The sequence below is a fragment of the Daktulosphaira vitifoliae genome, unplaced genomic scaffold, assembly GCF_025091365.1.
Source record: "Daktulosphaira vitifoliae isolate Bord-2020 unplaced genomic scaffold, ASM2509136v1 Scaffold_1, whole genome shotgun sequence".
NCBI lineage: Eukaryota > Metazoa > Arthropoda > Insecta > Hemiptera > Phylloxeridae > Daktulosphaira > Daktulosphaira vitifoliae.
This window is the reverse complement of record NW_026099572.1, coordinates 29545420-29572203: the sequence shown is the minus strand read 5'-3', so window position 1 is coordinate 29572203 and position 26784 is coordinate 29545420. Positions and strand designations below refer to the sequence as shown.

General features: G+C 25.5%; 2 protein-coding genes and 2 long non-coding RNA genes across 14 annotated transcripts in view; 3 read left to right on the top strand and 1 right to left on the bottom strand.

The window, feature by feature from the left end:
• Positions 1–4452: 4452 nt before the first annotated feature.
• Positions 4453–5915, top strand: LOC126895212 (uncharacterized). 2 transcript variants are annotated; one of them, XR_007701605.1, is made up of 3 exons: positions 4453–4783; positions 4846–4990; positions 5056–5915. It is a non-coding gene; the product is annotated as an uncharacterized LOC126895212 (long non-coding RNA). The 2 variants fall into 2 exon arrangements; XR_007701604.1 differs by having other exon boundaries at positions 5053–5914.
• Positions 5916–5938: 23 nt separating this feature from the next.
• Positions 5939–8392, top strand: LOC126910267 (sentrin-specific protease 1-like). Its single transcript, XM_050692684.1, has 6 exons — positions 5939–6368; positions 6583–6686; positions 6926–7075; positions 7204–7336; positions 7432–7536; positions 7809–8392. The coding sequence occupies exons 1-6, from the start codon at positions 6197–6199 to the stop codon at positions 8390–8392; spliced, it is 1248 nt and encodes a 415-aa protein (XP_050548641.1). The 5' UTR covers positions 5939–6196.
• A 1157-nt stretch (positions 8393–9549) lies between these two features.
• LOC126895180 (EGFR adapter protein-like) overlaps positions 9550–26784 on the top strand; it is a 41712-nt gene continuing 24477 nt past the window's right edge. For 2 of the 7 annotated variants that reach the window (XM_050666759.1, XM_050666757.1), the window contains exon 1: positions 22287–22400. Coding sequence is in view for 5 of the 7 variants with exons in the window: in XM_050666755.1 (XP_050522712.1) it covers positions 10910–11056; positions 14316–14399 (231 nt within the window). In the remaining 2 variants the exon portion in view is untranslated. Of the gene's footprint in view, positions 9668–10599; positions 11057–14315; positions 14400–22286; positions 22401–26784 lie in introns of those variants that run through there. The other 5 variants (XM_050666754.1, XM_050666755.1, XM_050666752.1 and 2 more) reach the window with 5 other exon arrangements.
• LOC126895211 (uncharacterized) lies at positions 18068–24237 on the bottom strand. Of its 4 annotated transcripts, none has more exons than XR_007701603.1 (4): positions 24220–24237; positions 22804–22981; positions 22189–22332; positions 18084–18452 (listed from the first exon to the last, which is right to left on the bottom strand). It is a non-coding gene; the product is annotated as an uncharacterized LOC126895211 (long non-coding RNA). The 4 variants fall into 4 exon arrangements; XR_007701602.1 differs by lacking the exon at positions 24220–24237 and adding an exon at positions 24158–24175; XR_007701601.1 differs by lacking the exons at positions 22804–22981; positions 24220–24237 and adding an exon at positions 23216–23483 and having other exon boundaries at positions 18068–18452.

Genomic DNA, 26784 nt, shown 5'->3' with positions numbered 1-26784 from the left:
GTGTTGGTCATGTAATTTGTGATTCTCCAGCTAAAAGCTTTGTACTTAATGTGAAATCATTTAATGCTTATTTTGGATGTATCTCATGTACTCAGGAAGGTTCGTTCATAAATAATAGTATATCATTTTTAGAAATAGAATCGCCTCTTAGAACCGATGAATCATTTCGTTCTAAAACACAGGAAGAATATCATAAAGGTAGTATCCCTCTTGAATTATTACCTATAAATATAATTAACGACGTGTGTCTTGATTATATGCATAATGTTTGCCTGGGTGTAACAAAACGTTTGTTAGAGTTTTGGGTTAAAGGTAAGAAGGACGTTAAATTAGCTGAGGAAAATAAAGTTAAAATATCTTATAATTTGATGAATCTACGATTGTACGTACTATCTGAATTTAGTCGTCTGCCTAGAGAATTAGATAGTATAGAATACTATAAAGCTACTGAATTAAGAATGTTTGTTCTACATTCAGGATTAATAGTTTTAAAAGGAAATTTAAATAAATTAAAGTATTCTCATTTTAAACTCTTGGTATGTGCAGTAAGAATTTTGATTTCTCCTGATATATGTCAAACTTCAAATGATTTAGCTCAAAACTTACTGAATGAATTTGTTTCTCAGTACTCTTCTTTGTATGGGGCTCATTCTGTGACTTATAATGTTCATAGTTTATTATATCTTCCTATGCANTTCATAGCTTATTACATCTTCCTATGTATGTTAAAATTCATGGATGTCTTGATAATTTTAGTTGCTTTAAATTTGAAAATTATTTACAATACATAAAAAAATCAATAAAATGTGCCAAATATCCTCTTTCAGAAGTAACTAATAGAGTTATTGAAAAACAAAAACATTTAATATCCAGTAGTATAATTCTTGATCCTTTTGTCACTTTTAAAGAGATTATTAACACATCTACTCCTTACTTTAGTTTAGATGATAAATTATATGAAAAAATAATTTTAAAAGATCTAAAAGTAATTATTAATACATGCAATGAACGTGATACATATATAATATTAAAAAATAGTGACGTTGTTATGGTTAACCACATTGTTAAACCAAAAAATGAATTAAATATTAATTGTTCAAAAATTTTTAAATCCATCTCCAATTTTTACTGAGCCTATTGTATCTACCATATTTGGCTTATATACTATAAATACTAATAATTTATCTAATAATTTGTCAATTCATATTTCTGATATAAAATACAAATGTTTTTTTATTCGTATATCTAATGAACAAGCAGTTATATCAACTTTAAATCATTCACTTTCAGAAATACCTTATTAAATTAACTTATTTACACAAGCTTTGGTATAAATTATTAATTATACAAAATGCATTCATTTTTGTATATATTTTTTTTAAAGTTCATTATATATTTATTATTACTAATTAAGTAGGTATATAATTTTTATATTTTATAAGTATGTGTACTATTTATTAGATTTAATAGTCTACTATAATGTTTCATATAATTTCAATATATTGTGATACTATTTTAATAATTTGTATAATATTGACATACGTACATGGTTTAATATAGTTATATTTATTTTCGACGTTTATTGCTGGTATATTTTATTTTGTTTTTAATTTATATTATTTTTATAGTTCTTTAACTTATTCAATATATAATATGTTTCAAGTGATGTTGTTTTTGTGTGGTGGTTATATATTTAGTCTTAGTTATTATTTATATGTTAATAACACCTATTGTTTCAATAAACAGAATTAATACAAATTAAGGGTGTATTTAATGTACTAAAAAAGATAAAAAAGTTCTAACTACTAAAGCCTGAATAAAATATCCTATTAATGATATTTGTTTTTTTAATATACATCACAGTTATAACATTTTATAAAAAGATTTTAGAATTGTTTACTGTATGTAAATCTAGCATATTACGACGACATTATCTTTAAATGTTCCAGTAATATCCCAATCAAACATACACACAATGTTTCTAGGGTATGTGTATACAATGTTTGAAGGAAACATACTACTAGTAATGCTTATAAATAACAAACCTTAAATATTTTATAAGTGTTGAAAAAAAACGGTTATTAACAAGCTCAGGGACATCGCCTTTATATCATAGTAATAATGTATGGGATGTTACACGTTCCCATGAAACGTTTTAAGAACATCAATAGTATGTAACATTGTACAGTGGGATATTATATTAAGGTCATTAATTGTATCCAAAGTACATCAAGATTTGAGTGACTTAAACGAAGGTGTATTATACTCACCAAGAGTGTTTTGTTTTTTGATCATGCATTAATTCTGCAAGTGTAAACATATTTAAAAACTTCTAATAAATTAAGTTTTTAAGTATAAATTAAGTATTAAGTTTTTTCTATTTTGGAAATATAATATTAAATATATAATTAAATTTGTTTAAAACGTCTAAACTCCATTAACCCCCCTTAAATACCTGCCTTTGTAGAGATAATTTTAACCCAATGTGTTTAAGCCAATTATTTTTTTTAAATTATGATTTGTCGGGTGGTGTCCAACTTTTAATGAACCTCACAAACGAAAATTATAGAAATGTTTACTGACGTAAAAAAAACTTACTATTTTTCTAATTACTATTTTAGGAATTGACAAATAATTTGAAATTTGAAATTTTGGTACTGCTGTATCTTAAAAGAAACAACCCTAGTGTCTTAACTTAAAGTAATAAAAGTTTAATAATAACTCAAATGTATTTATTATAGATATTATTAAACAATGCAAAACATACAAAATAAATATACACTAAAAACACAATAAAACAATACACAAAATGAAAACTTAATGTCATAAACGTACCGCGCGAATAGAGATTACCTTTAGTGCTCCTGAGGTCCTCTCTCCTGTACGATTCATTCTTCGTCTTATATACTAAAATATTTTGTTTTTCTTCTTTTTGCAAAATTAATAATACTATCGTTTTCAAAAATGTTTATAAATATTTAATTCCTGGTCTAGTAATAATAGATCAGGAAATTACAATTAAACAAAACATTACAAAAATGTTTTACTTCCAGCTTTACAAATGATAAACTATATTACAGTATACAGACTGATTTTATTACCATAACCCACTCATTTACTTGTAGAATAAATATAATTTAAACATTATTTTTGGTTTTCTTTAGTTACACATTATTCTTAAATTATTAACTATTTAAAACTTTTTATGTTCATCCCTTATGCCTTGTAAGGGTGTCAACTTTGTCTTTTTGTCTTTTAAATAGGAACACATATTTTGAATATAATAAAACCCAGCACAGGGGGGTCGCGGCACAGTGATGCCGTGGTATAGTTGGATCAAGTATAATGATATCTGATAGTGATTAAAATCACTATCAATATAAAACGCTTCGATGCAAATCTTTAGATAGTGTTTAATTTTAAAAAATTGGTGTATTATTCCAAAAGCTACATGATCTGCAAGTTCCTTATTAATATCTTGATTAAGGTAAAGTATGTCGAATGAAAAAGAGATTATTAAAAAATATTATTTCTCATAAAAAAATATTGAACCATACACTTATCAATAAGTTATAGCATTATAAAGTTAAAAATATAAAAAATAAAATCGAGAATTTTCACAAGAAAATAGAATTCGGTAGCCATTTTCGCCGTGAAGATAAGCCCAGAAGTCAAATTTTTTTTTTTTTTAATGAAAGTATATTACGTTAACTTTAATTTAAGATATATATAAAAGTGTCAGACCTTCCGGAACATTTTCAAAAGTTAAGTTGAAAAAGTTAATTTGTGGGCAGAAAAAAGGTCCAATTTACAAAAAATATATACCAAATGATAGGTTAAGACATGAAGCATCTATAAAAAAAAAAAAATTATATTCATATGTTCATTTTTGAAAAAGTTACGGCAATTTTTAGTAAAAAAAATTGAAAAAATTTTGAAAATTAGCGATTTTTAAATTTGTAATTTTTTTGGAGGTTTCCCCCATTTACGTGGAACGAGGGAAATTTTTTCAATTTTGAAGGGTAATGTCTTCGACTATATACGATTTGACGTATCGTTGAAAGAAATCCGTTCGGTGAGAGCTGAGAAAAAGTGGTAACAGACACAAAAAAAAAAAAAAATAAACACATTATAGTAAAACCAATACCTTCTCAGCTTCGCATCGAAGCTAAAATGTTTGGATTTTTAATTAAATAGTAAATGGCATTTGAATTTTTAATATAACTTTATTAGTTTATTAGATATAAACATTTAAAGTTTCAAATTTTTGAGTTAATATACATGTATAATATACATGATGATATGATTACAAATACTGGTAGCTAATAGGTTTATATGATATCAATGTCGCAGATTGTTTATTATCAATTATGACTATCATAGATATACTTTCTGTATTGACAGTTAGTGTATTTATAAACTCGCAACAATGTGCCTTACTACTTTTGATAATAACAATGCTGTGTACCTGCTAATTTCTTTGAAGTTGTTTTAAACAAAGTAACTCATAACTAAATACTTTATTTATAATAAGTAAACAAATAATAAAATCTCCTTTCAGTATTGATGTTCGTAAATTACTTGCTTTTGATGATGTTTCAGTGTCATTCCACTTCGAAATTATAAATAACGATTCAATTAGGTACACAAAAAGCTCAAGAAAATCATTGACAGCATAAAAACGTTCAACTCATTTAGTCGCACATAATTGTTTTAATGATTTTTTAGTTATACATTTTTGACTTTCTTCGATTTGACTTTTCAACACATCTTTTCGCTTTGGGTATATGAAAAAATCTCTAACTTTAGATGTTGTTCCTAATCAATTTCGTGTTTCTTGTATAGAAGATGAATAAGAAATAGCAAGGTTTAAAACATGAACAGCACAATGAACAAACGTCGCAAGCGGATAACTTTGGTGAATAAGAGATTGAGCTCCGTTAAATTGACCAGACATAGAAGCACATCCATCGTAACACTGTCCTCTAAGGTATTTTGTTTCTACACCAAATGAATGTAAACTTTGAATAATAATATATAAACCTTTTCCAGTAGTATCTGTTGTAGGCACAAACTGAAGAATTCTTCCTTGATAATCATATTTTCAACATCTAAATATCGAACACACAAAGTTACTTGTTCGCTTCCACCAATGTCGGCCGTTTCATCAGCAAGTATTTTGAAACATCTTTGGGCATTTATGTTTGTTACGATTTTATTTAAAATAATTTTATTACAGGATTCAATTATTTCATTTTGAAGTGTTTCACTTGTATATTTTATTGTTTCTTCAGCTTCCAAAAATGATTTTAAACGGTCATCTCCTTGGGCTCTGTATCTTAATATTTCTCTAAAATTTCCTTGATTTTCTTGGATAATTTGTCATTTTCTTGATATATATTGAAGTTACAAAGATATCCGTTATTGTCAAAAAAAAAAAAAAAATAATAATAATAACATTAAAAATGCAAATAATAATTAAACCTATAAGGTAGTTAAACCCTAAAGTTATTTTCGATTTGTTAAAGTCGTTAAAATTAATTCAAATCTCCTGTTATTTTCTTTTATCAGAATTATTATGTCATTAATTCAATTATTAATTAAATTGTTAAACTATATTATATATTCAACTTAATAAATTTTTATGTTGATTATAATCGCATGGCATGATGTTTTTTGTTAATAACTAAATGGAAATAGCAATTTCACATGGGCAAAATTTTTAATAGTTGCAAGAGAATAAATCCAAACGTTGATATTTTATTTCATACAGATTAAATTTTATATGCATAAATATTCTGTTAACCGATATCAAATTTATTCCACTTGAACTTTCATAAAAAAATCTCTATCATTTGTAAACTAATGTAATAAATAAACAAACAAATACAAAAGGTTTTTCTTCAAAATATCTTTAAAATATATATAATTATTTTTTTTTGATAATTCTCTGTATTATTCTTAAAATATTGTATTCTTTGACCAATAATACAATTAAAATAAATAAGTATTGTTTATACTAAATTTATTTATAATTGGCTTATACATTTTTTTAATGAATTTTTACAATTAAGTTTCCTTGACAATTAGATGTAAATGTTGATTTTATCGACATTTCAGTTCACTTCGTTTTTTCCCGTGAAAAATAAACTATCGTCTTGTGTAATTATTAAGATTTATTTAATTAGTTATTGATATGGCAAGTGAAAAAAATATTTTTGGTCAAACAAATGAATCAAACTTACATAAGGTCATACGCAGAGTTGAAGAAATATGGAATCGTCGTTTCATGCATTCCAATTGTGTTTTAAATAATACAAATAAAGGACAAATATCAAAAAAGTCAACTAAAGATGGAAGAATTATCTGTAAACACTATTAAGATTAATAATTAAACTAACTATTTCGAATAGAGAAAAAGTTTTTTAATATAAAATATAAGAAAAATTAATAATAAGTTCTCTTATTCATATATAACAATAATTCAGTCGCTTTACTTTAATTTAACTATTTTAATATTAAAAACCTTTTTCGAAATTGATTATTTAATTAATAATTATTAAAATTATATTCAATTTGCAGCAATTATTAATAAAAATATTTATCCTATAAAAAATTCCATTATTCCAAAAAAACGCACGTATCGAAAAACGAATAAAAATGATAAAATTATTCCAGAAAAATTGGTAACTATAATTATATTAATATATTTATTCGATTTAGCTATGTTATTGGGGTTTGTCTGATTCAAAAATATAAAATAAACTATCAACCCCCTTAATATAAATGCGGTAACATAATGTTTAATATTATTCTGCTATTTTTTCTATTAGATTTTTATGGGAAATTCAATTTTTATCGAAGATAATAATATAATATTAAGTATAGTTTATTTGTTTATTTAAATATCTCTTTGGTTACCTAGAATATGATGCAGCAAAGAGAATTCGGAACACTTTTTCAGAATGAAAAATCTGAAAAATATAAAAATGAAATTTTAAATTCAACAGAAAAAAAAAATATAGCAATTTCAAAAGACAATCCGCTATTAATATCAGCTGATTTGTTAGAAAAGGTATATTTTATTATGCTTTATTTCAATAAAAAGATTTTAGGGTATACCCTAAACCATTTTTTGGACTTAAAGCAGATTTCTTAAATAAATTTATCATATAATTAAATATATTTTTATGATCCGTTAAGAGTTTTCATAAGAAAAATTTGGAACGCAAAAAATCCGAAATAAAAAAACAACTTTTTGAGATATCTTCTAATACTACTGCTCGACCAAATTTAAAAAGAAATTCATCCGAAGAAGATGAAAAAGTCATAAAAAGTATACAACTTTTAAAATATAATTCATTTTTAAAAAATATGAAATTTTGATTTTTGAAACAAATATGTAATATTTTTAAACATAAATTATTTTAGAGCCAAAAGTTAGTTCTAATCCTTTGACCTTAAATACGCCGAATGACGTAAATTTACTTGCTCTGTCCACTATTGAAGTAATAAAAGTACCAGAGAAAGAAAAAGGTAATTAGTTATTTAATCTATTTATTTTATGTAAAATTAAATAAAAAAAGATTATTTATTAAACACAATTAATTATAATAATACGAGTTAAATTAATATAACTTCTGCAGAGGCGTGTCATTAAGGGGGTCCATGGACGTTTTAAACAAAAGTAATTATACGTGTTTAATTTCATATTCCAAAACCTTAAATAAACCTAAATAATAGTAAACTGTTCAACAAAGTCTTTTATTAATTTTATGAAAAATGTTTAAATATGGTTACACTTGCAGAAGTAATGCAAGATCAGAACACAAAATCTCTTGATCAGTATAATGCACCTTCATTTAAATCGCCCACATCATGGTATACTTCAGACACAATTAATGAGTACATTAAAATGATAGTAAAACGGTCAGAAGGTGAAGTTTATGCAGTTGTCACTGATTTTATTGTAGCGTATCTTCGAGGAGGTTATCCAGCTGTAAGAAGATGGATAAAAAAAGATATTCACACAATAAAATTACTTTTTGTGCCCATGAATGTATATGGGAGTCATTGGATATTGACAGTGGTTAATATACCTGAAAAGACTGTGACATCATATGATAGTCTTAAGTCGTATAAGGGTCCTTATCCAATGGTATTAAAAAATTTCTTAATTGAATGGGAGATGGACAAAAAAGGAAAAGCTTCTACATGGACATTACAAATAGGCGAGACATCTCGCCAAACCAATGGACATGATTGTGGGCCATTTACTGTTGAGCTGGCAGAAAAAATGTCTCGAGGAGATACAACACCAATAAATGAAAATTTTATGCCTTTTATAAGATTAAGACACAAAAATGAAATTATTGCTGGCGAANTTTTATAAGATTAAGACACAAAAATGAAATTATTGCTGGCGAACTATTCAATTAATATTTTTATGAATGAAATTTTATTTTTGTATTTTATATCAATTTTCTTAATATTCACTATAAATTGAAATTTTTATTTGTATACCACCAAACATTTTTTTACTTTTTCTATGTTTAATTGTTGTTTTGTTATTTTTTTTTAATCTTATTTTGCTTTGTAACATTTCATTTAAGGAATTAAAATTTAATATAAATTTATCTTAACTGAAATAATTTAATGTTCTTGTTATGTGACTATACAAATATTATAATATACAGTTATAGATACAATTAAGTTAAAAAGTCAGCCAATTATAAATTTTTAAATTAACAAGCGTATCTACTATCTTAACAACTTAATTTTAATTTTACTAAATGACGGTTCATTTATTGTTATGAATATTTACATTATCGTTGGTATAGAATATGTATTTTATTTTAGTTACAACAAATGCAATTAAAACAATATAGGAAAACAGTTTTTTAATCATTTAATTTTTTCTTTATAATATATAAAACAAAAACTAGTTTCATTATTTCGAGCAGATCAAGAAAAATTTTGTTAGCCTTTGAAACTAAGACACCTCAAAGTTGTAAATATATTTTGCACCTATGATCCTGTATGATGTATAAATGATATTTTTATACCTATAAAACATTTTAACTATTACAATTCTTAAAAAAAAAAAATGTATGTGTTACATATTTTATTGGAAGTAAAAATATTAAGGGAAGGGCACGAATGAATTATTAAAGAAACAGTGAAGAGTATAAGAGCATAACCTTTCCTTCAGTATAAGTACATGTTGCCCAGAGGCCACAGTATGAGTACAGATATTTAAAAGATAAGTTACACACAATTCAGTTTTTTTAAAACAATCAAATAAGTATTTGTAGATTGTGATTGCATTTTGATTTTCACCTTGTTGATGTAATTTTTTTCGAGACTAATAAACATTAACATAAGTGTTTTATAATTATCATATTGAAATTGTTACAAGTAAACAATTTAAAGTTTTATATATTACCCTCGCGTGTATATTATAAACACATTTTGTGTTTTTTTTATCGTAGTAACAATGTGTTCAGTGCCGTGTTGATATTTTTAATTATTCATAATTTGTTTAATAGTCGCATATGGGAAGCATCCAACATTTTGAATATCGTCTCTTTTATAAAATTGTGAGCATAAACAATATTGCTGAATCATGAGTGTGTGTTTAAATGTGGCGATGGAATGGTACAAGATTGTAAGTTTTGTGTTTTCAACAATTTTTTATCGTGTACAACATTCATGTTAGATAAGCAGTATAATAAGTGCCTGTACCTGCTTTTATTTAAATTTAAAGAATAGTAGTGTACTTAAAAATGAACAATGACAGAGATTTGTCATAAAAATATTTCAAAAAAAACTAACATTTAACGATCTTTTGACCTATTTTTTCTATTTGTAAAACTCATTTTCGATTAAAATTACCGTTTGAAATGATAAAATAACTAAGGAAATGTATTATATTGAAAAAACCAAAAAACTTTTACAAAAAGTTCATTTTAATTTTTTTAATAATTAAAACTTTTTAATTAGAAGGAAATTAAGATTTCTTTTTAGTTCAATAAACCGATTATTGTGTAGTTAAGATTCCGTTTTGTAGGGTACGTGCACTAAAAAAAAAAAATACTAAAAACAGACAAATAATAACAATAATCTTTATTTTATGGAAATTAATTTCAATTACAATGAATTAAGATCAGAAAATACAATTTGTATAACAATCATATCTTACTTTATAATATATTAGTTTACATTTGACAGCAGTTATTTGATGAAAAACGACATTACGTTAATGGAGTAGATAAAAACGTTTGAATATTATTTATAACTTTTTAGCTCGTTAAAGCCAAGACGTTATAAATTGAAATGATAATAATTTTTTATTGACCATTAAAACTACAAAAGTTTGCACTCGGTACATGTATCTCTCTTTAATTGCCTGTTCGTGGGTACAAACCACCGCGATATTTTAAAATAGCAATTAACAATTGTTTTTAATGATTAAAAATATCAATGTAATGTCGTTATTCAAGAGAGGGTTGGTGGCGACGTCACTTTGGAAGTTCCAGCGACTTGGGACAATGCTGACAACAACGACCGGTTACAGCGATCGCCGTAAAGACTTGTCGCGGCCAAGGTGTCCAGTCCGCCGTTGCAGCCAGTAATGTCTGGACGCGCGACGCGCGCGCACGTCTACATTTCACGTCTACCCTGCGATCCGGTTTCATTGTTTAGTGCCGGCCACGATTTATGTTGCGGTTACGCGTTGTGTATTATGGTACGGTCGCGTGTGTATCGTGCGGACGGGGGTGTTTTGCAAGTGCACGTTAAATTATAATGTGTTTATCATTACTCTTATATTAAACCGGTTGTTGACCTCGGGCGTGAGCAGGCGGACACCAGCGGCAGCAGACACAGACCGTCCCGGTCATCTCCGCAGATGTCGTTGGACCCGGTCGGTGCCGTCACGGCCGTCGCGACTGCCGACGTCCGCCGCCACCGTCATGTGCACCACCGTTATCGGCACAAGCGGCCTCAACATACTTTAGCCGCGACAACAGACCAGGACACTCTTCATCCCGTTCAGGTGCGTCGCCAAACATCTTTCAAAACAACGCACAAACCGGTTGTGCGACCCTGTTGTATTGTTCTCACATCCCGTTATCCACACATCTCCCCTAAATCTGTACACAGTTTTTTTGTTATGAACCAGTTGACCGCTATGCCTTTATCCGTGTTGACTTTATTGTATATAATATATTTTTTAGGTTACGGATGTTGATAAATAGTCTAGAACATTGTTTTACTTCGATTCAGAGCAGTCGCTGATTAGAGCTTTCAAACATGAGTTATGTTTTTACCCAATTCCGTTTTTATTCTCATCGTTTNTTTTACCCAATTCCGTTTTTATTCTCACCGTTTGTCAACGGTGTCGATTTATAGTAGGAAGGGCTCTCACAACTTGTGTGTCATTGCTGTGCGATATATTTTTTCAGTAGAATGATTAATCGATATCGTGTTTTTCTCAGTTAATTTCGTTACTTTTACNTTGTCAACGGTGTCGATTTATAGTAGGAAGGGCTCTCACAACTTGTGTGTCATTGCTGTGCGATATATTTTTTCAGTAGAATGTTCAATCGATATCTTGTTGTTTTTCAGTTAATTTCGTTAGTTTTATACTGTTTTTAAGTAGTCGTCTTAAAATTATGAGAGTGACATTTATATAGAAAAGTCAACCCGTTACATATGATGCTATACGATCGGTCTCTATCTAATTAGTTTTGTATCTCAAGTGCGATTTTAATCCGGAAGCTATGAAAATGTCTGTACAAGTACGTGACTTGTACGAGTTCATCGCGTTGATGTTATGTGATTGCGACGACAATTGGACGGAAAGTACCTGTTAAAAATATCGCACATAAAATACTTTTACAAATAAAATGTTTCAGAACGAATAAACTTAATAAATGATTTACTGATTAAGAATTATTTGTATGATCCAATAATTTTCNCTGATTAAGAATTATTTGTATGATTCAATAATTTTCGTGACCTTAGTTTATATATTTAATTTAAATATAAAATAAGAATTAGTAAAAAAGTACAATGCAAAAATTCTCATAGCCCTAATTAATACAGAACATAATGCAAATTATAAACTATTACAAAACAAGCCCTATGGAGTTTTCCTTTGGCAACCACACGGCTTTCTTGTTAAACATAAATCACATTCATTACAAGCCATGATTCGGATAACGATCCTATTTAATAAAAAATATGGCATGACATGTAACTTCTTGGATTCTGTAACCACAGAAACAAAATAATGTAGGCAGACTACTTCAAACTTAATTATTAATTGTTTTTTTGGTGTTTTTTTACGTCACAAGATTTCAAAAATGAACAATTTTTTAAATGTTTGTCAAAAGCTATTTGTTTTAGAACATTAAATTGTCAACAGATGTATAGTTGTCCTAATGGAAGACATTTTTCTAGTTTTCGTATTTTTTATTTGAAATAATAATTTTATTTTATTGTGAATTTATTTTTAATAAATTTATGTCATAAGTTATTTTTTTATTTAAATTTTAAATAATTTACAAGTATTTATAATCAATGTTATCAGTTAATTTCGCTTTGGTACAAAATAGCTAGACATAATATAATTTTTTCACGGGTATTATTCGTAATATATTGTATATGTTCTTGAAATAGGCACGGAAAATAATTTAGATAAGAAAAAATGTGTCCGGTGTTATGTGCGATCACGACGAAAAAAATATGGTTGCTTGGTTTTTTCTACGAATTAAACAAAATAAACGTTTACAAAGTCAGTATTTGATCACGCAACGTGAGCTGAATTTCTAGTGAAAATTATTGTTCGTTAATACTTGCAATATTTTCTATGGCGAATCCTTAGAATACACATTTTTATGTGTCACATTATTCAATCAAAGTGTAGATGTAGACGAATTTAAATCGTCGAATTTTAACAATATATCCATCAGTATATCGTTTTAATAGAAAAAAGATACCGAGAAAAATGAAAGGAAGCTATGGTGGGTGGGCTATAATTGGAAATTAAATTGTGAACACTATTCACATTACAGAAGTTTAAATAGTCATTTCTTAAGTAGTTTGTGCAAAATAAACATATATTTTTATTCAATTTTATGATAAAATTCGACTATTTTTTATGGTATTTTTTTACAATAATTAATAAAATAGTAAACACTTTCAAAATCTGATTTTATCATAACATTCTACTACAAAAAATACACATGCCTATGTAAAACTTAACTTTAAAAGTCCACATCAACGGTGAAACACGACGCGATGATTTCTAAATTTATACAAAATTATCGTCATAACATAAGTATAATTAGGGTTAATGAAAGAACAATTTTTTTAAAAATAATATATTAAGAAAAAACCGTAATTTAAAAATATTTAAATTATGACTAAAATATTGATGGTAGAGAAAAACACTAAGAGCATATCCGGATCAACAATAAAAAACATTACTTAAAAATACCAAGACCCCAATTTTGTCGAGTTATGAACTAATCAATAAACGTAAATTATTTTTTTTTTATAAATATCTTAGACAGTTCAACTCGATGAGAACATCATCTTTTCATTAGGTTCCAGTTTAATTGAAATTGAACTATTATAATTAAAATCATTCCAATAATAATAATACAAATAAAAAAAGATAATTTTAGCAGTAACAAATTTGTACTCGGAAATTTTCAGTAGGCAATCGAGAATATTATAAAAACACTTAGAGTACTACTATTATACTGTTTTTAATAAGTATAGCTGTTTTGTTTAGTTTTTCAGTTTATTTATTTTTTCTCTTACTAAATAGATAATAGTTATATTTTGTCATAAACACGTGTATAAGATGTTTTATGGTGAAGTGTATACTTAACACAAATTCTTAGTTGAGTATGTTCATCGCGACATAAGTAATAATCCACTGAAAATAAAATTACTCGTAAGTGTTTTAAATTAGGATTAAGTAGCACACCAATAGCCGATTGATAACATTTTTAATAGACATTGTCGTGTTTTACTGTAGGTATTAAGTATATTTTATTGATAAAAATGTAACTCATTTACAGTACTTTGTCCCTATAAATTGTTAACTAGTATAAATATTAAAAAGGTACTCGGTACACCACCGCTATACTTTAGTTTTACGGTTTATTCTTGTCTACAAGTTTTATAGAATGTAATTGGAAAGTAACGATAAATATTTATCGCTGACGAAATACCTTAAAAAATGTGTCTGCAGTGATTGCGTTAAATAAAATAAGTTTTTTTTTTTTGTTTTATTTCAGTATACAGGATCCGTTGTGGTTAATTGCCACGATCAGATGACACCGGTAGAATTTGTCAGAAACCTTATGGCCAAACATAGAAAGGTATCGTATTGTTTAACCTTTTGAAGTATTTTAAATACCATTAAAACCATTATTTTGACCGTTTCGTTTATGACTTGGTATGGTGAATATAATATTTGCTCGCCCAATAGCTATCCTTATGTAAATTGACTCGCGTGTAATAATTTCATGTTATTAATAATACCAGACGGCAAACGAGTTTTTATGCGTAAAATTACTCGTACAAAACTATAGGAGCAATAATTTAGTGGCTAAATGCTAATAACATCATCAGCAGCTTTTCGCGTAGGTACGTACTGGAAATATTAACAGATGGAATACAATTTTTATGTGCATAAAATGGCTCAGATTCTAAGTTAATCAACAGGTCTAGTACAACAACCTACGGAACGTTTTACGGGTTCAATAATTCAGATAAAATACATTAACATGAATAAATATTGATGGGTTTTTTATTTTTCGATATCCATAGTTATTTTTTCAATAAATTTCCAATAGGTTTTTTTCGTGTAATATCGGACTTGTGCAAAAACAGTCCTTCTTTAATTTATTTATTCTGGTATTATTGAATCAATTAAAACATTAATTTTGTATTATACAGATGTAGTCTCCTAAACATCAATAAAATTGTCTATTTTAATCGAACGCATAAAGCAAATGAGTCTTTAATGACACATCAAAATTCAAATTAAAATATATATTTTAGTATTTGTATATTTTACAATATATTTTAGTCGCCTCAAAAAAAAAAAAAACGTTAAAAGATTAAAATGATAAATACATTCATTATGTATTTTATACATATAAAACTTTTGAAACTAACATAATTTGTAACAACAATCAAAATATGCAACTTTTAATTGATATTCGAAAGAAAATATAATGGCTTATATATAGAACCTAAATTTTGTTAAAAAGTTAAATTATTCAAATATTTTTGCTTGCGAAGTGAATGTTAAATAGTATTTTTTTAGTGTTTCAATCTTTTCTATTGTATAGACAAATACATTTATTTTTATACAAAATTTTAATAATTGATATACTGTATTTTACACAGTTTTTATCTAATAATGGGGATTTATTATTTATCAGTATTTTGTCTAATCTAATAAATGTGATTAAACATTAAGCGTATTTTAAATGTAAGTTAATGATGTTGTTATGAAACGTATTTTTTTTTTTTAATTTTTATTACCATAAAAAATATTAAATTTTAAATTTATAGTATAATGCAATATAATGTAATATATTGTAGTTAATTACTTTAAAAACCGAGTTAAATTATCAATATAAAAAAATTAATCACAGTATTTTCTATTTTACAAAAATAATAAAAACAATTTTATAATCATTTGAAATTATATTATTTTTTTAAGTATAATATTAAACAAATATAATGTGAGTCATACATTGCGTATTTACTATGACTATATAAATTAGATTACTTTAAAATATAACTATAAGTATTTGTTACTCATCAATTGATTGATAAAATCCTTTAAAATTCTGATGACATTTATTTCCTAATGTACAGTCCGATGTAAAAAAGCACTGTAAACACAATTGTTGCTCCAACAGAATAGACTGAAGATTCTATTTTAAATTTGTAACCCAAGAATTTAAATTCTTCATATTCATCTGCTGTATGATTTTTCATATCAGTGTCTAAATAATAAAATTTGATATTTTAAAAGAATATTAAAAATATTTTATTTATTTAAGTTTCACTTTTAAAATTAATGATATTAAACTTATTTCAAAAACCTAACCAATTTTACTTATTAACATGTTAGCAAAGATGTAATTAAGTTGAAATACTCATATTAATTGATATTTTTTTAATTTAAAGGTTAAAATAAAATCAGTAAAACTATATAGAGGAATAATTTTTATATTGAAAAACTAGAAAAATCTGTTGTAAACTTATCAACATATATTTGGTATTCTGTTACAAATGTCATTTGTCAAAAGAGTTAACTTTATTTTTTAGAATTCTAGAATTTAGAAAAGTTATAGAATTACTAACTGAGAAAACCAAAACTAAAAAAAAAAATGTTCGTATGTTTTTTAACGATTGGTCACTATTATTGAAGTAACATAATAAATGGCTATATCAAAATAAGAATTCTGATGTACGAGTATAACGAATTTGACTTTATTTAAATTTTATTATCTATTATTTTATAACTATTGATTCGGTTTTTGAGAAGAACATATGGACACCCAATAATACCAATCTGTAATTAATAAAATGTCTATTGAATAAAAAACATTGAAATTTATTACGTTAGTTGAAAACTTGCAAAATCTCACATTATTCGGAAGCTGAAACTACTTGTTTATTTAAACACTTTACGAAAACAAATATTTTGTATTTACCATTACGATCATTGATAAAAAATATATTATTTATTTATTATTATCACTCACGAATAGCTGAATAATATAAAATAACTGTTAATACTATTAACACGCATATTAATTATAATCCGCCTGTATTATACTACAAAACACAACTATTTTTCGGGTTAACTATCGATAGCTTATTGACAAAGGTAAATGCTCAAAACGTACTTCCAAGGTTCAAAAATAAAATAAAAGTGGGGATTTGCAACTGAATATAACATGAATTCATTTAATGACGTATACTTTTTTTCAAAACAAACAAACTACTGAATTGAAAAAAGAACACACCTATTTAAATGAGTAAACAATAATATTCAATTCAACTAAACATCACTAGACAAAACTTGAATTAGTTTCAAGTGGTAGCCAAAAATGAACGTAATACAGTAATGTTAACTTAATAAATTTTTTTTATTATTGCAAATTAATTATAAATGAATCTTTAAAGTCGATTTAACTATATACGTGAATCTAGGTTGTTATAAGATATGTGTTCTGTCCAGTATTTATTTTTTACTATGTAAATTTAACTAAATGTCGCTTATTCAATAATTGGATTAGCATGAATTTTAAAAATAAAAAGTAAAAGTGTCAGTATTTTTTAAATTTAGTTAAAAATTATTTTAATGGTAAATCAAACATTTCAAATTCTATTAGTATTTGGAATGTCAACTGTATAATGTGTTAAATATTATGCAGTATCTGTTCCCACTGTAGTTTCTAACTCTAAATATTAATTTTCTATGATTATGTGTAGACACTAACCTGTAACTTGTCATTGATTTAATTAATTATTTTTGTACAACATACATAATATGCTTAGAATGAAATTTAGGATTGCAAAAAGTATTGTTAACATTTTTTATATAACATGTGGTATTTTTCTTATGGAAATTTGTTATTATTCATTTTATGTTCTATTGTACTATTGTAAAAATATTTTTACCAGTAACCTAAATATTATTTCTTAGATTTAATTTCATAGAATACTTAGTAGTTAATAATATCTATAGTTGAATAAAAATTTTTTAACTTTTTGTAAATTAATTTTATTTGAAATTTTTATTTTGATTCTACTGATAAAATTTATTGTAGAAACAGAGGATTGCTAAAAACATATTTTAAAAATAAAATCCGTTTAAAACATAAGTAAACAGTTAAAAACGTCCATAAGAAAAATGCAAATTTTGAAATTTGTAGTATTTTGAACACAATGTAATTAAAGGATAACAACTTTATTCAAAAATGATATGAGTAATGTATGACCAGAGTCATGATATTAATATTAATAATACAATATTAATAATTTACAAGCGCAATTGTGATACTTCATATAATCGCTTTTATTTTCGATAGAATCAGCTTATAAACTATGGAGTTGATGAAATAACATAATAATAGTGATCAGTTTTACATCCTTCTATTTCCTGAACTTGACATGCTACAGAGGGTGGTGGCTCTCTACCACGTGGTGGGAAGTCAATTATGGTTCTTGGCTAGGACAGTGATGAACGGGATGGATATTATGGTCGGCTTGCACTAGAGACCAGACACCACCAATGAGAAAATCACAAGAAAAATCTCATTAACACCTTAAGGATCAAACTTTAGACAATCCCATGCGTCAAACATATGTTTCTACCCACTAGGTTAGGCTCCTTTAGTTAACTGTATAAATCATTATAATATTTTAAATATTAGTAATGAGAAAATCACAAGAAAAATGTCGTTGACACCCCAGGGAGCCAACGAAACATAAGTTTCTACCCACTACTGACCTCTTATATTGAGTTAATATTATATAATTTTAAATTCTCTATACTCAATTTGCCGGAAATCTGGAAAGATACCAACAAATACACATCCAGATATCAATTGTATTCACCTACATTTTTAAAGGCACATCTATACTTATTTGGTCTAAAGTCGTTTTAAAGTTTGCTAAAAATTAAATAATAGTTTATTTTTAAAAATCTAAAACAGTATTTGATTATTAAATTAAACGATATCCAGAGTGAACAGATCTAACTGACAACTTTTATAACATTTAATATAATTAAATTTTCGCTAAAAATGTATTTGAAATAATGCATAAATTCTTTGGTAACGTTTAAATCATATTTTTTATTTGTTTTTAATAATATTAAATAAATTATTTAAATATTTTTCAAAATTTTAAAATAGTCAGTTTAAACTCCTTATACAAACATAATAAATGGGTCGATTTTAAGACAATTGTTTATTAAATTACAATTATTTTAGTAGATAGAGTGGGAATGTAGCAGAGGTGGAGTATTCATTATAAATATTAATGGAGGAGTGCCATTAGTTTATGTGTAGGTTTTAAAGGCCTTACTTGAAAAAAAATATATGCAGATATTCAGCATTATGAATTATAGAGTTGAAGATATTATAAAAAAATCCATTTCAGTGGGAATACAGCATAGCTGGGACAAGTATATATGATATCTAATTAAAACCACAATCAAACGCTTTGATGTGTTTCTATTAAATTTAACAAGAATTTGTAATTTTACAATTGCTTTGTTTTAAAATTATACTAAAATATTAAAAGCTTGTTAAATCGTCAGGACGTTTTTAATTTTTTTATCATAACATAATCTTAAAAATCATTAATTTTGATGCAGGTTTAACTTCAAACCTGACTTAAAAATAGCAGACCTTCCTAAACATTTTCAAAAATTGAAAACAAAATATTTTTTTATTTTGGCAAACGAATAATCATAGAAGAAAGTTCATGAATAAATTCAATTTTTTTAACATTAAGTATATTTCATAAATTTTAAATTAGTATACGTCTAACAAAATTTACATATTCCGAAACAGTTTTGAAAATTGAAATGATAAAAAAAAATTTTTGGATTTAAACCTTTAGTGTACTTAAGTTTTTCATTTGATTTTTGTGATAAGCATACCAAAAGAAATTTATTGTCTTTCATATATAATCTATTAATATTTCATAAGGATTCAACTATGTAAAATAAAGTTATCTCAAATTTAAAATGCAGAAACTAATTATTATTTTTGCCGTTTTTGACAACTGCTGAAATTTGAGATATTTTTCTATATTTTTAAATTCGAGGAAATTTTTACAATCTTTTGATTATGAAATAGATCTAGTTCAGGTTTTTTTGACATATAAATTATTAAAATTGGTGAGAGCTAAGATTTTTAATGGACAGACAAAAAAAAAAAACCGTACATAAAACCAATATATTTTAGTTATAAACAAAAAAATTGTTGTATCTAATAAGAAAAATAGTTTACGTCCTTGGTATGCAATGTATGTAGTGGTAAAGATAAGATATTTTTTTTCTAAAAAATTTAATTAGTCATTAAAGTACTAACAATAAAGATTAAAATAATGTAATTTTTATGTTTTGTAGTATAACTAAATACTGAAATAATTGCTGTTAATAGTAAAAAAAATCTGAAACGCTCGAAATTTTAATATTATTACAATATTTGTTTAAATATTATCTTTAATTCTAAAATCAAATATATTTTATAATAAATTATGTGGACTAATCCTAAATACTATTCGACGATGAAAACATGGTTTAATTTTGATTTCATGTATCATTATTCGTTAAGTTACATAGTAACATAAACCTATTCCGTTCATTCAAACTTATCAATAGACTTTAAGAAATTATTAACTGTTCACTCATTATTACGATATTGAAAAGCAAACACATTTTGTCAAAATGTGTTTTAATTGAAGTTAATTACTCACTCATCATACATTATAACATTGGTTGATAAAATATAAGTATGGTTCAGTAAATGGGAAGGGCATGTGCTTCTACACTCCTTCAAATACGCCATTGGCATAGGCCTACCTCGTACACAAATAAATATGCAAGAGTACTTACACGAAATATTTATATAGTCGTGAAATTTATGTGAAAAGTTAAAGTCAAATAATCTTTAAAAGGGGAGTAGAAATGTAATTGTACAATGACAAATAGGCTTTTTAGTCAGACTGTTTCTTTTGATTACTTTGTTAATTGCACATACAGTTAGTACTCAACATAAGTGTTTTTTGATATACTGTATTTGATAATGATATGATGTGTACACTCAGTGTCGTATGTGTTTGTGTGCATTTACCCCGCCCTTTAACGTTGAATGAAATCCCTATAATTCATTACGTTTAATGACAAAAACATGAAAATATGCAAATGTATATTATAAAATAAATTACTATACTATATTATTTCAGAGTTATACTTAATAAAGATGAATTATGAAAAAATGTTGTTTGGTTTGAACCTGNCAGAGTTATACTTAATAAAGATGAATTATGAAAAAATGTTGTTTGGTTTGAACCTGTTCAGGGAAAATTTTTAAAAATTTTTATTATGCTCTACGTGAAAAAAATATTGTTATTAATTCATTATTGTTTAATAATTAAAATCGAATAGAATAATGTTAGTGGGACAAAAAATAATGAAGAAACAAACGTTTAATGTATTTTCCAAACGATAACTATCTCAATTCGTTTAAACAAATGTAGTAAGTTTAAAAAAGAAAAGTTTTATTAAAGACTGTAATTTTAACTTTTAAAATGAAAAAACATTAATATTTCCCTAAATATTTAAAATATTAGTGTATTCTGAATAAATATATATATTTCTAAGTATACATTTTTAAGTTTTATGATGTATAATATATTAAAGATAATTGTTTTTTGTATAAAATTATCAAATTGGAGTTGCTATCCTTCTCTGCATAACGGATTATAATTCCTCGTCTTGGTGTATCAATGGTTATGAAAAATCTTTTTTTTTTGGCGAGGTTGCTATGGCCTTTATTAATGAGCATAAAAAGTTAAAAACAAATTATCAAATAATATTTTTAATGTGCTAAGTTTTGGATTAATAACAATAGGAGTTAAAGACTTTTAAAATTTAATTTAATACGACGGAATAATTTTCTAAAATTTTATAATAATTATAATTTTTCTGCTGTTCGTAAATAATTAAAATTTTTTAAAACATAAATATTTAATTTATTTACCATTATAAGCTTGTTTCAAATATTTTTGTACCATTATAAAGTGTGAAAAATTTCATTGTACTTACCGTTTTCTAAAATTAAAATAATTTTAGAAATTATAAGAAAAATATTCATTAGTACAATAATTATTTATTTACATAGTGTATGCTAAAATGTTACTGTACAAATATAAATACTTATTTTTTAAAATACTTTTTAAATTATTTTGTATCTCGTGACTTAAAACTATAAAAGACAATAATATCAATTAATAAGCAATTTTCGCTAAAATATAACATACAAAAACCGAAAACCCAAAAAAGTAAAATTATATAGATTACTTAAAATTTGAAATAGGCTGAACGTGATTGTCAGTACTCACATGGATATTCAAAGAGGTCCAACTATAATTTTGTGCGCCAACTCCAAAACGCCGCCCTCGTGGTAGTACGAATATCGAAACTGTACTTAAGAGACAGTGCGTGTTCCAATCTGGTCATCGAAGGTTCTTTAAAATTTTTTAGTACTAATAAAAAAATATTATACATGTTACGTAAAATCAACATCGTATAATTTGGTGATTCCGCTAAGCAAGTAAGTTTTTAGCCAACACAATTTTTATTATTTGTTTTTTTCCACATTGCTTTTTCTTAACAAGTTTATTTGAGGTTATATTTAATTTTATTTTTATTTCAAAAAAAATTACCTATGAAGTGCAACAAAATGGTAGAATTGTAAGAGGTAAACATTATTATTATAGCCGTGACAAATTTTTCTGATAATTTAAATTTGTTTACTAAGTATTAGTACTTTTATTTTTTTACGAAATCGTAGTGTTCAATTATTAATTTATTTAAAATGTTAAGCGATTTACAGAGCTAAATATTGAATACTAAAATATATTTTATGTGTATTTATCAATTAGTAATATACTTATTTTGGTGAGACAGTTAAAAATGTTTAAAGTGCTAAGTCATTTGTCACTTGGTATACATACTCGAAAGAAACATTTATCCAATCATCTTGGTTTAAAAGTTTCAAAATTATTCGCTTATGTCCTTTTGGATATTTCCTCTCATTGTAGGAAAATGTACATTGTTAATGAGGAAAAAACAACGACAAATAAATCCGTCGCCTTGACAAGTAAAATCCTTGGCTGTCTGTCAGAACGATTACTGTAACAGTCGCGACAGATAATTTAACGTTTTTCAAAGAGAATTTTTCCTAAAAGAGACGTATTATATAGTGGGGATTAAGGGGGGGGCACGCGTCATAATATTATAATAGTTNCTAAATATTGAATACTAAAATATATTTTATGTGTATTTATCAATTAGTAATATACTTATTTTGGTGAGACAGTTAAAAATGTTTAAAGTGCTAAGTCATTTGTCACTTGGTATACATACTCGAAAGAAACATTTATCCAATCATCTTGGTTTAAAAGTTTCAAAATTATTCGCTTATGTCCTTTTGGATATTTCCTCTCATTGTAGGAAAATGTACATTGTTAATGAGGAAAAAACAACGACAAATAAATCCGTCGCCTTGACAAGTAAAATCCTTGGCTGTCTGTCAGAACGATTACTGTAACAGTCGCGACAGATAATTTAACGTTTTTCAAAGAGAATTTTTCCTAAAAGAGACGTATTATATAGTGGGGATTAAGGGGGGGGGCACGCGTCATAATATTATAATAGTCTGAAAGTCATTAATTTCCGGTTGTGACGGATTCTTTACCATTTCCTCGGTTTATTCGCTCTTAAGGATTTGTAATTAATTTTTTTTATTTATTTCCTCGCGATAATAAATATTTTTAGGACGCGTTAGCAGTTGCGCGGAAAACTAACGCCATTAAAAAAATGATTCGGCCATTAGCTAACTGCCAGTTTTTAATGCTCGTAAAATGCACAATTACTTTTCCAATTTGTTATATCTAAAACAATACAGGCAAAAACCGTTCTTATAAATGTAAATTAAATTCCATTAAATAAATGTAAACTTTCAACTTGCAGTTTCAAAACATATAAGATATTTTGGTATATATTTTTTATGGTTAGGTTGGGTTATTATTTGTTAGTAACAATTAAAGAATTACCTTAGTAACTATTTTTACTATAATTACTAAAAACAATAACTATTCATTATACTGCATACGTTCCCATGGTTGAAATACAATTGTATTGTTTACTAGTATATATAACTTCGTTCTAAGTTTTAGCTTACGCATTTCTAACATTCAAGATACACTGCTAATCCCCTGCGACCTCTACTCCCCTTATAAATGCTTACATTTAACAGTATTATAACATTATAATGTGTATCTCTAATAACGTATACAAATAATTCACCAATAAAATACTATGATGACTGCATCATAAGTTCTGAATTATGTAATTGTGCAAAAAGTTACTTGACAATTTAGTGAATGTTGATTTCAGGTATCCTTAAAGAGGGGTTTACTCCTCTAAATTTTTGTTTACGCCCTAGGAATGCGTTTTGAAATTATTATTCAAGTTTATACATAGTTGACAATAAAGCTCCTGTTATATGTCATCAAATAACGTATTCTATTACTATTGACATTATTTGAAGCATTGAATTTGAAATCACTTATAAAGCTTCATTATTTTTTTTAATAATTGTTCATCTTAATAAAAAAAAAAAATCGAAGTAATATTGTATAATTCTTATATTAAATTGGTATAATTATTTAATTTTTAAGTTACATGTGTACAATTATTGTAGAATTGACAGAGCATTTTTAAAATGCAAAAATAAATATATTTTTCATTATAAACCTTTGCTTATTATTTTTATAGTATACCTATAAAATATAATAAAAAACTTAATGTTTATTCGATGACATAGTAAGNATTTTTATAGTATACCTATAAAATATAATAAAAAAATTAATGTTTATTAATAAAACACGTTGTTACAGTTCCGCGACCATTTTTTATTACCAAACAACGTATAACTGTATTTTAAATATTGTTTCTTAGTATTCATTTATTTAAAATTTATACCCTTTAAAAACGTCTAGCTTACATTTTACATCTTTCTACTGAATACTTTTTTTTTGAAAATGGTTTCAAAACGAATGCTACTTGTATTTTATTGCTTCGTAATTTTATTTTGTTTATTTAAAATAAAGAAGTATACTTTTTTTAAGTTATTCGAATTTATTACTTATTTGCTACAGTTATCAAATTGATAAATGAATAATTGTTAAAAATTGTTTAATGTTTAAATTCCATCGGTTCAAAAATAATTTAAAATCGGTTTTTATAGAAACTTTTTTATGTTGGCAATATTTTATTAGTCTCATAATTAGTTAATAATCGTATTTTGTAGATTTTTATGTTGATACCATTAATAACGATTTTTAATTAAAAATTAAAATTAATATTTTATAAATTATAATTTGGCCGTGAAAATCTTATTATACGCTCATAAATTGAAAACATAAATTGTACATTTTAATTATTTTCTTTATGATAATAATAATAAATAATTTATGTATTATTTATGCATACTATCAGATTTCACAATTTATATATCTCTATATAAAATGTTTTAACTTTTTAGTCTTTTTTTATTGAACGGTTTTTAATCAATTTTGGCGTTAGATAATTTAGTGAATTCTATTTTTACTAGAACATTGATGACATAATCAGATGACAACTCTACTTGAAAATACTTGTGGTTTTGACAAACATTTAACTTTATTTAATCATTTTTTTAGACATAACGTTCAGAACTTCAGTAATTAAAATAAAATATTGAATATTAAAAAAGTATAAATAAAATGAAAAGGTTTCCATCATAATATTAGTGAATCCAGTTTACTGGTATTCGTATTATTTAATAATAGATTTATAATTTAATATGAACATTTGTTTCAAAAATTTTAAATTAAACCAAAAACAGTATAATGAATTTTTTACACTCGATGATGACAAAGTACTACATATTAGATTGGATTCATTTTTATATCAATACGCTACATTGAAAATTTCAATCTAAAAGGATATTCTCTTTTGTTTCACGCATAATTTTAATAAATAAGAAAAAAATAAACCTTCATTGTTATGTTTTAAGTTATTTATTCTAGTATCTTAAGAGTTCTAGATATTGGATTAAAATATCCTAGTTGGATTTTAAAAGCTAACCTCTTATTCTCTAATATGCTTTTTAAATCAATATTGACATAATAATATTCTAAATTTTATTGTAATTTTGAATAAATGATCAAGTTCTAAATATCTCTCAACGTTTTATTTTAGTCGGACATTTAGGATAAGTAAACGCAAATTATGTTTCTAAACATTATTGAGATATACTTTAATTTTAAAACAATGGAATCTAGAAGTAATATTAGGCGTAAAAAGTGCAATTGAAAATCAGAGTTTGGTATTCCCTTAAGATATCTTATAGCTTTTTTTATTTATAAATAATAGACGTTTTGTATGTATTAGTCAAATTCGATTGAATTATTTTTATTAAAAACTTGGATAGAATAATTTTATTTTACATAATCATGACAATATTATTATTTCACTGATAATGAAATAGTGTTAAAAAAATTTAAAAAAACCCAGCACAGGGGGGTCGCGGCACAGTGGTGCCGTGGTATAGTTGGATCAAGTATAATGATATCTGACAGTGATTAAAATCACTATCAAAAATAAACGCTTCCATGCAAATCTTTAAATTGTGTTTACTTTTAAAAAAATGATGTATTATTCCAAAAGCTACATGATCTGCTAGTACCTTATTAATATCCTGATTAAGATAAAGTATGTCGCATGAAAAAGGGATTATTAAAAAATATTATTTCTCATGAAAAAATTGTGTTGATCCATACACTTTTCAATAAATTATATCATTATAAAGTTAAAAATGTAAAAAATAAAATCAAGAATTTTCACACGGAAATAGTTTTTGGTAGCCATTTTTTCCGTGAAGACATGTC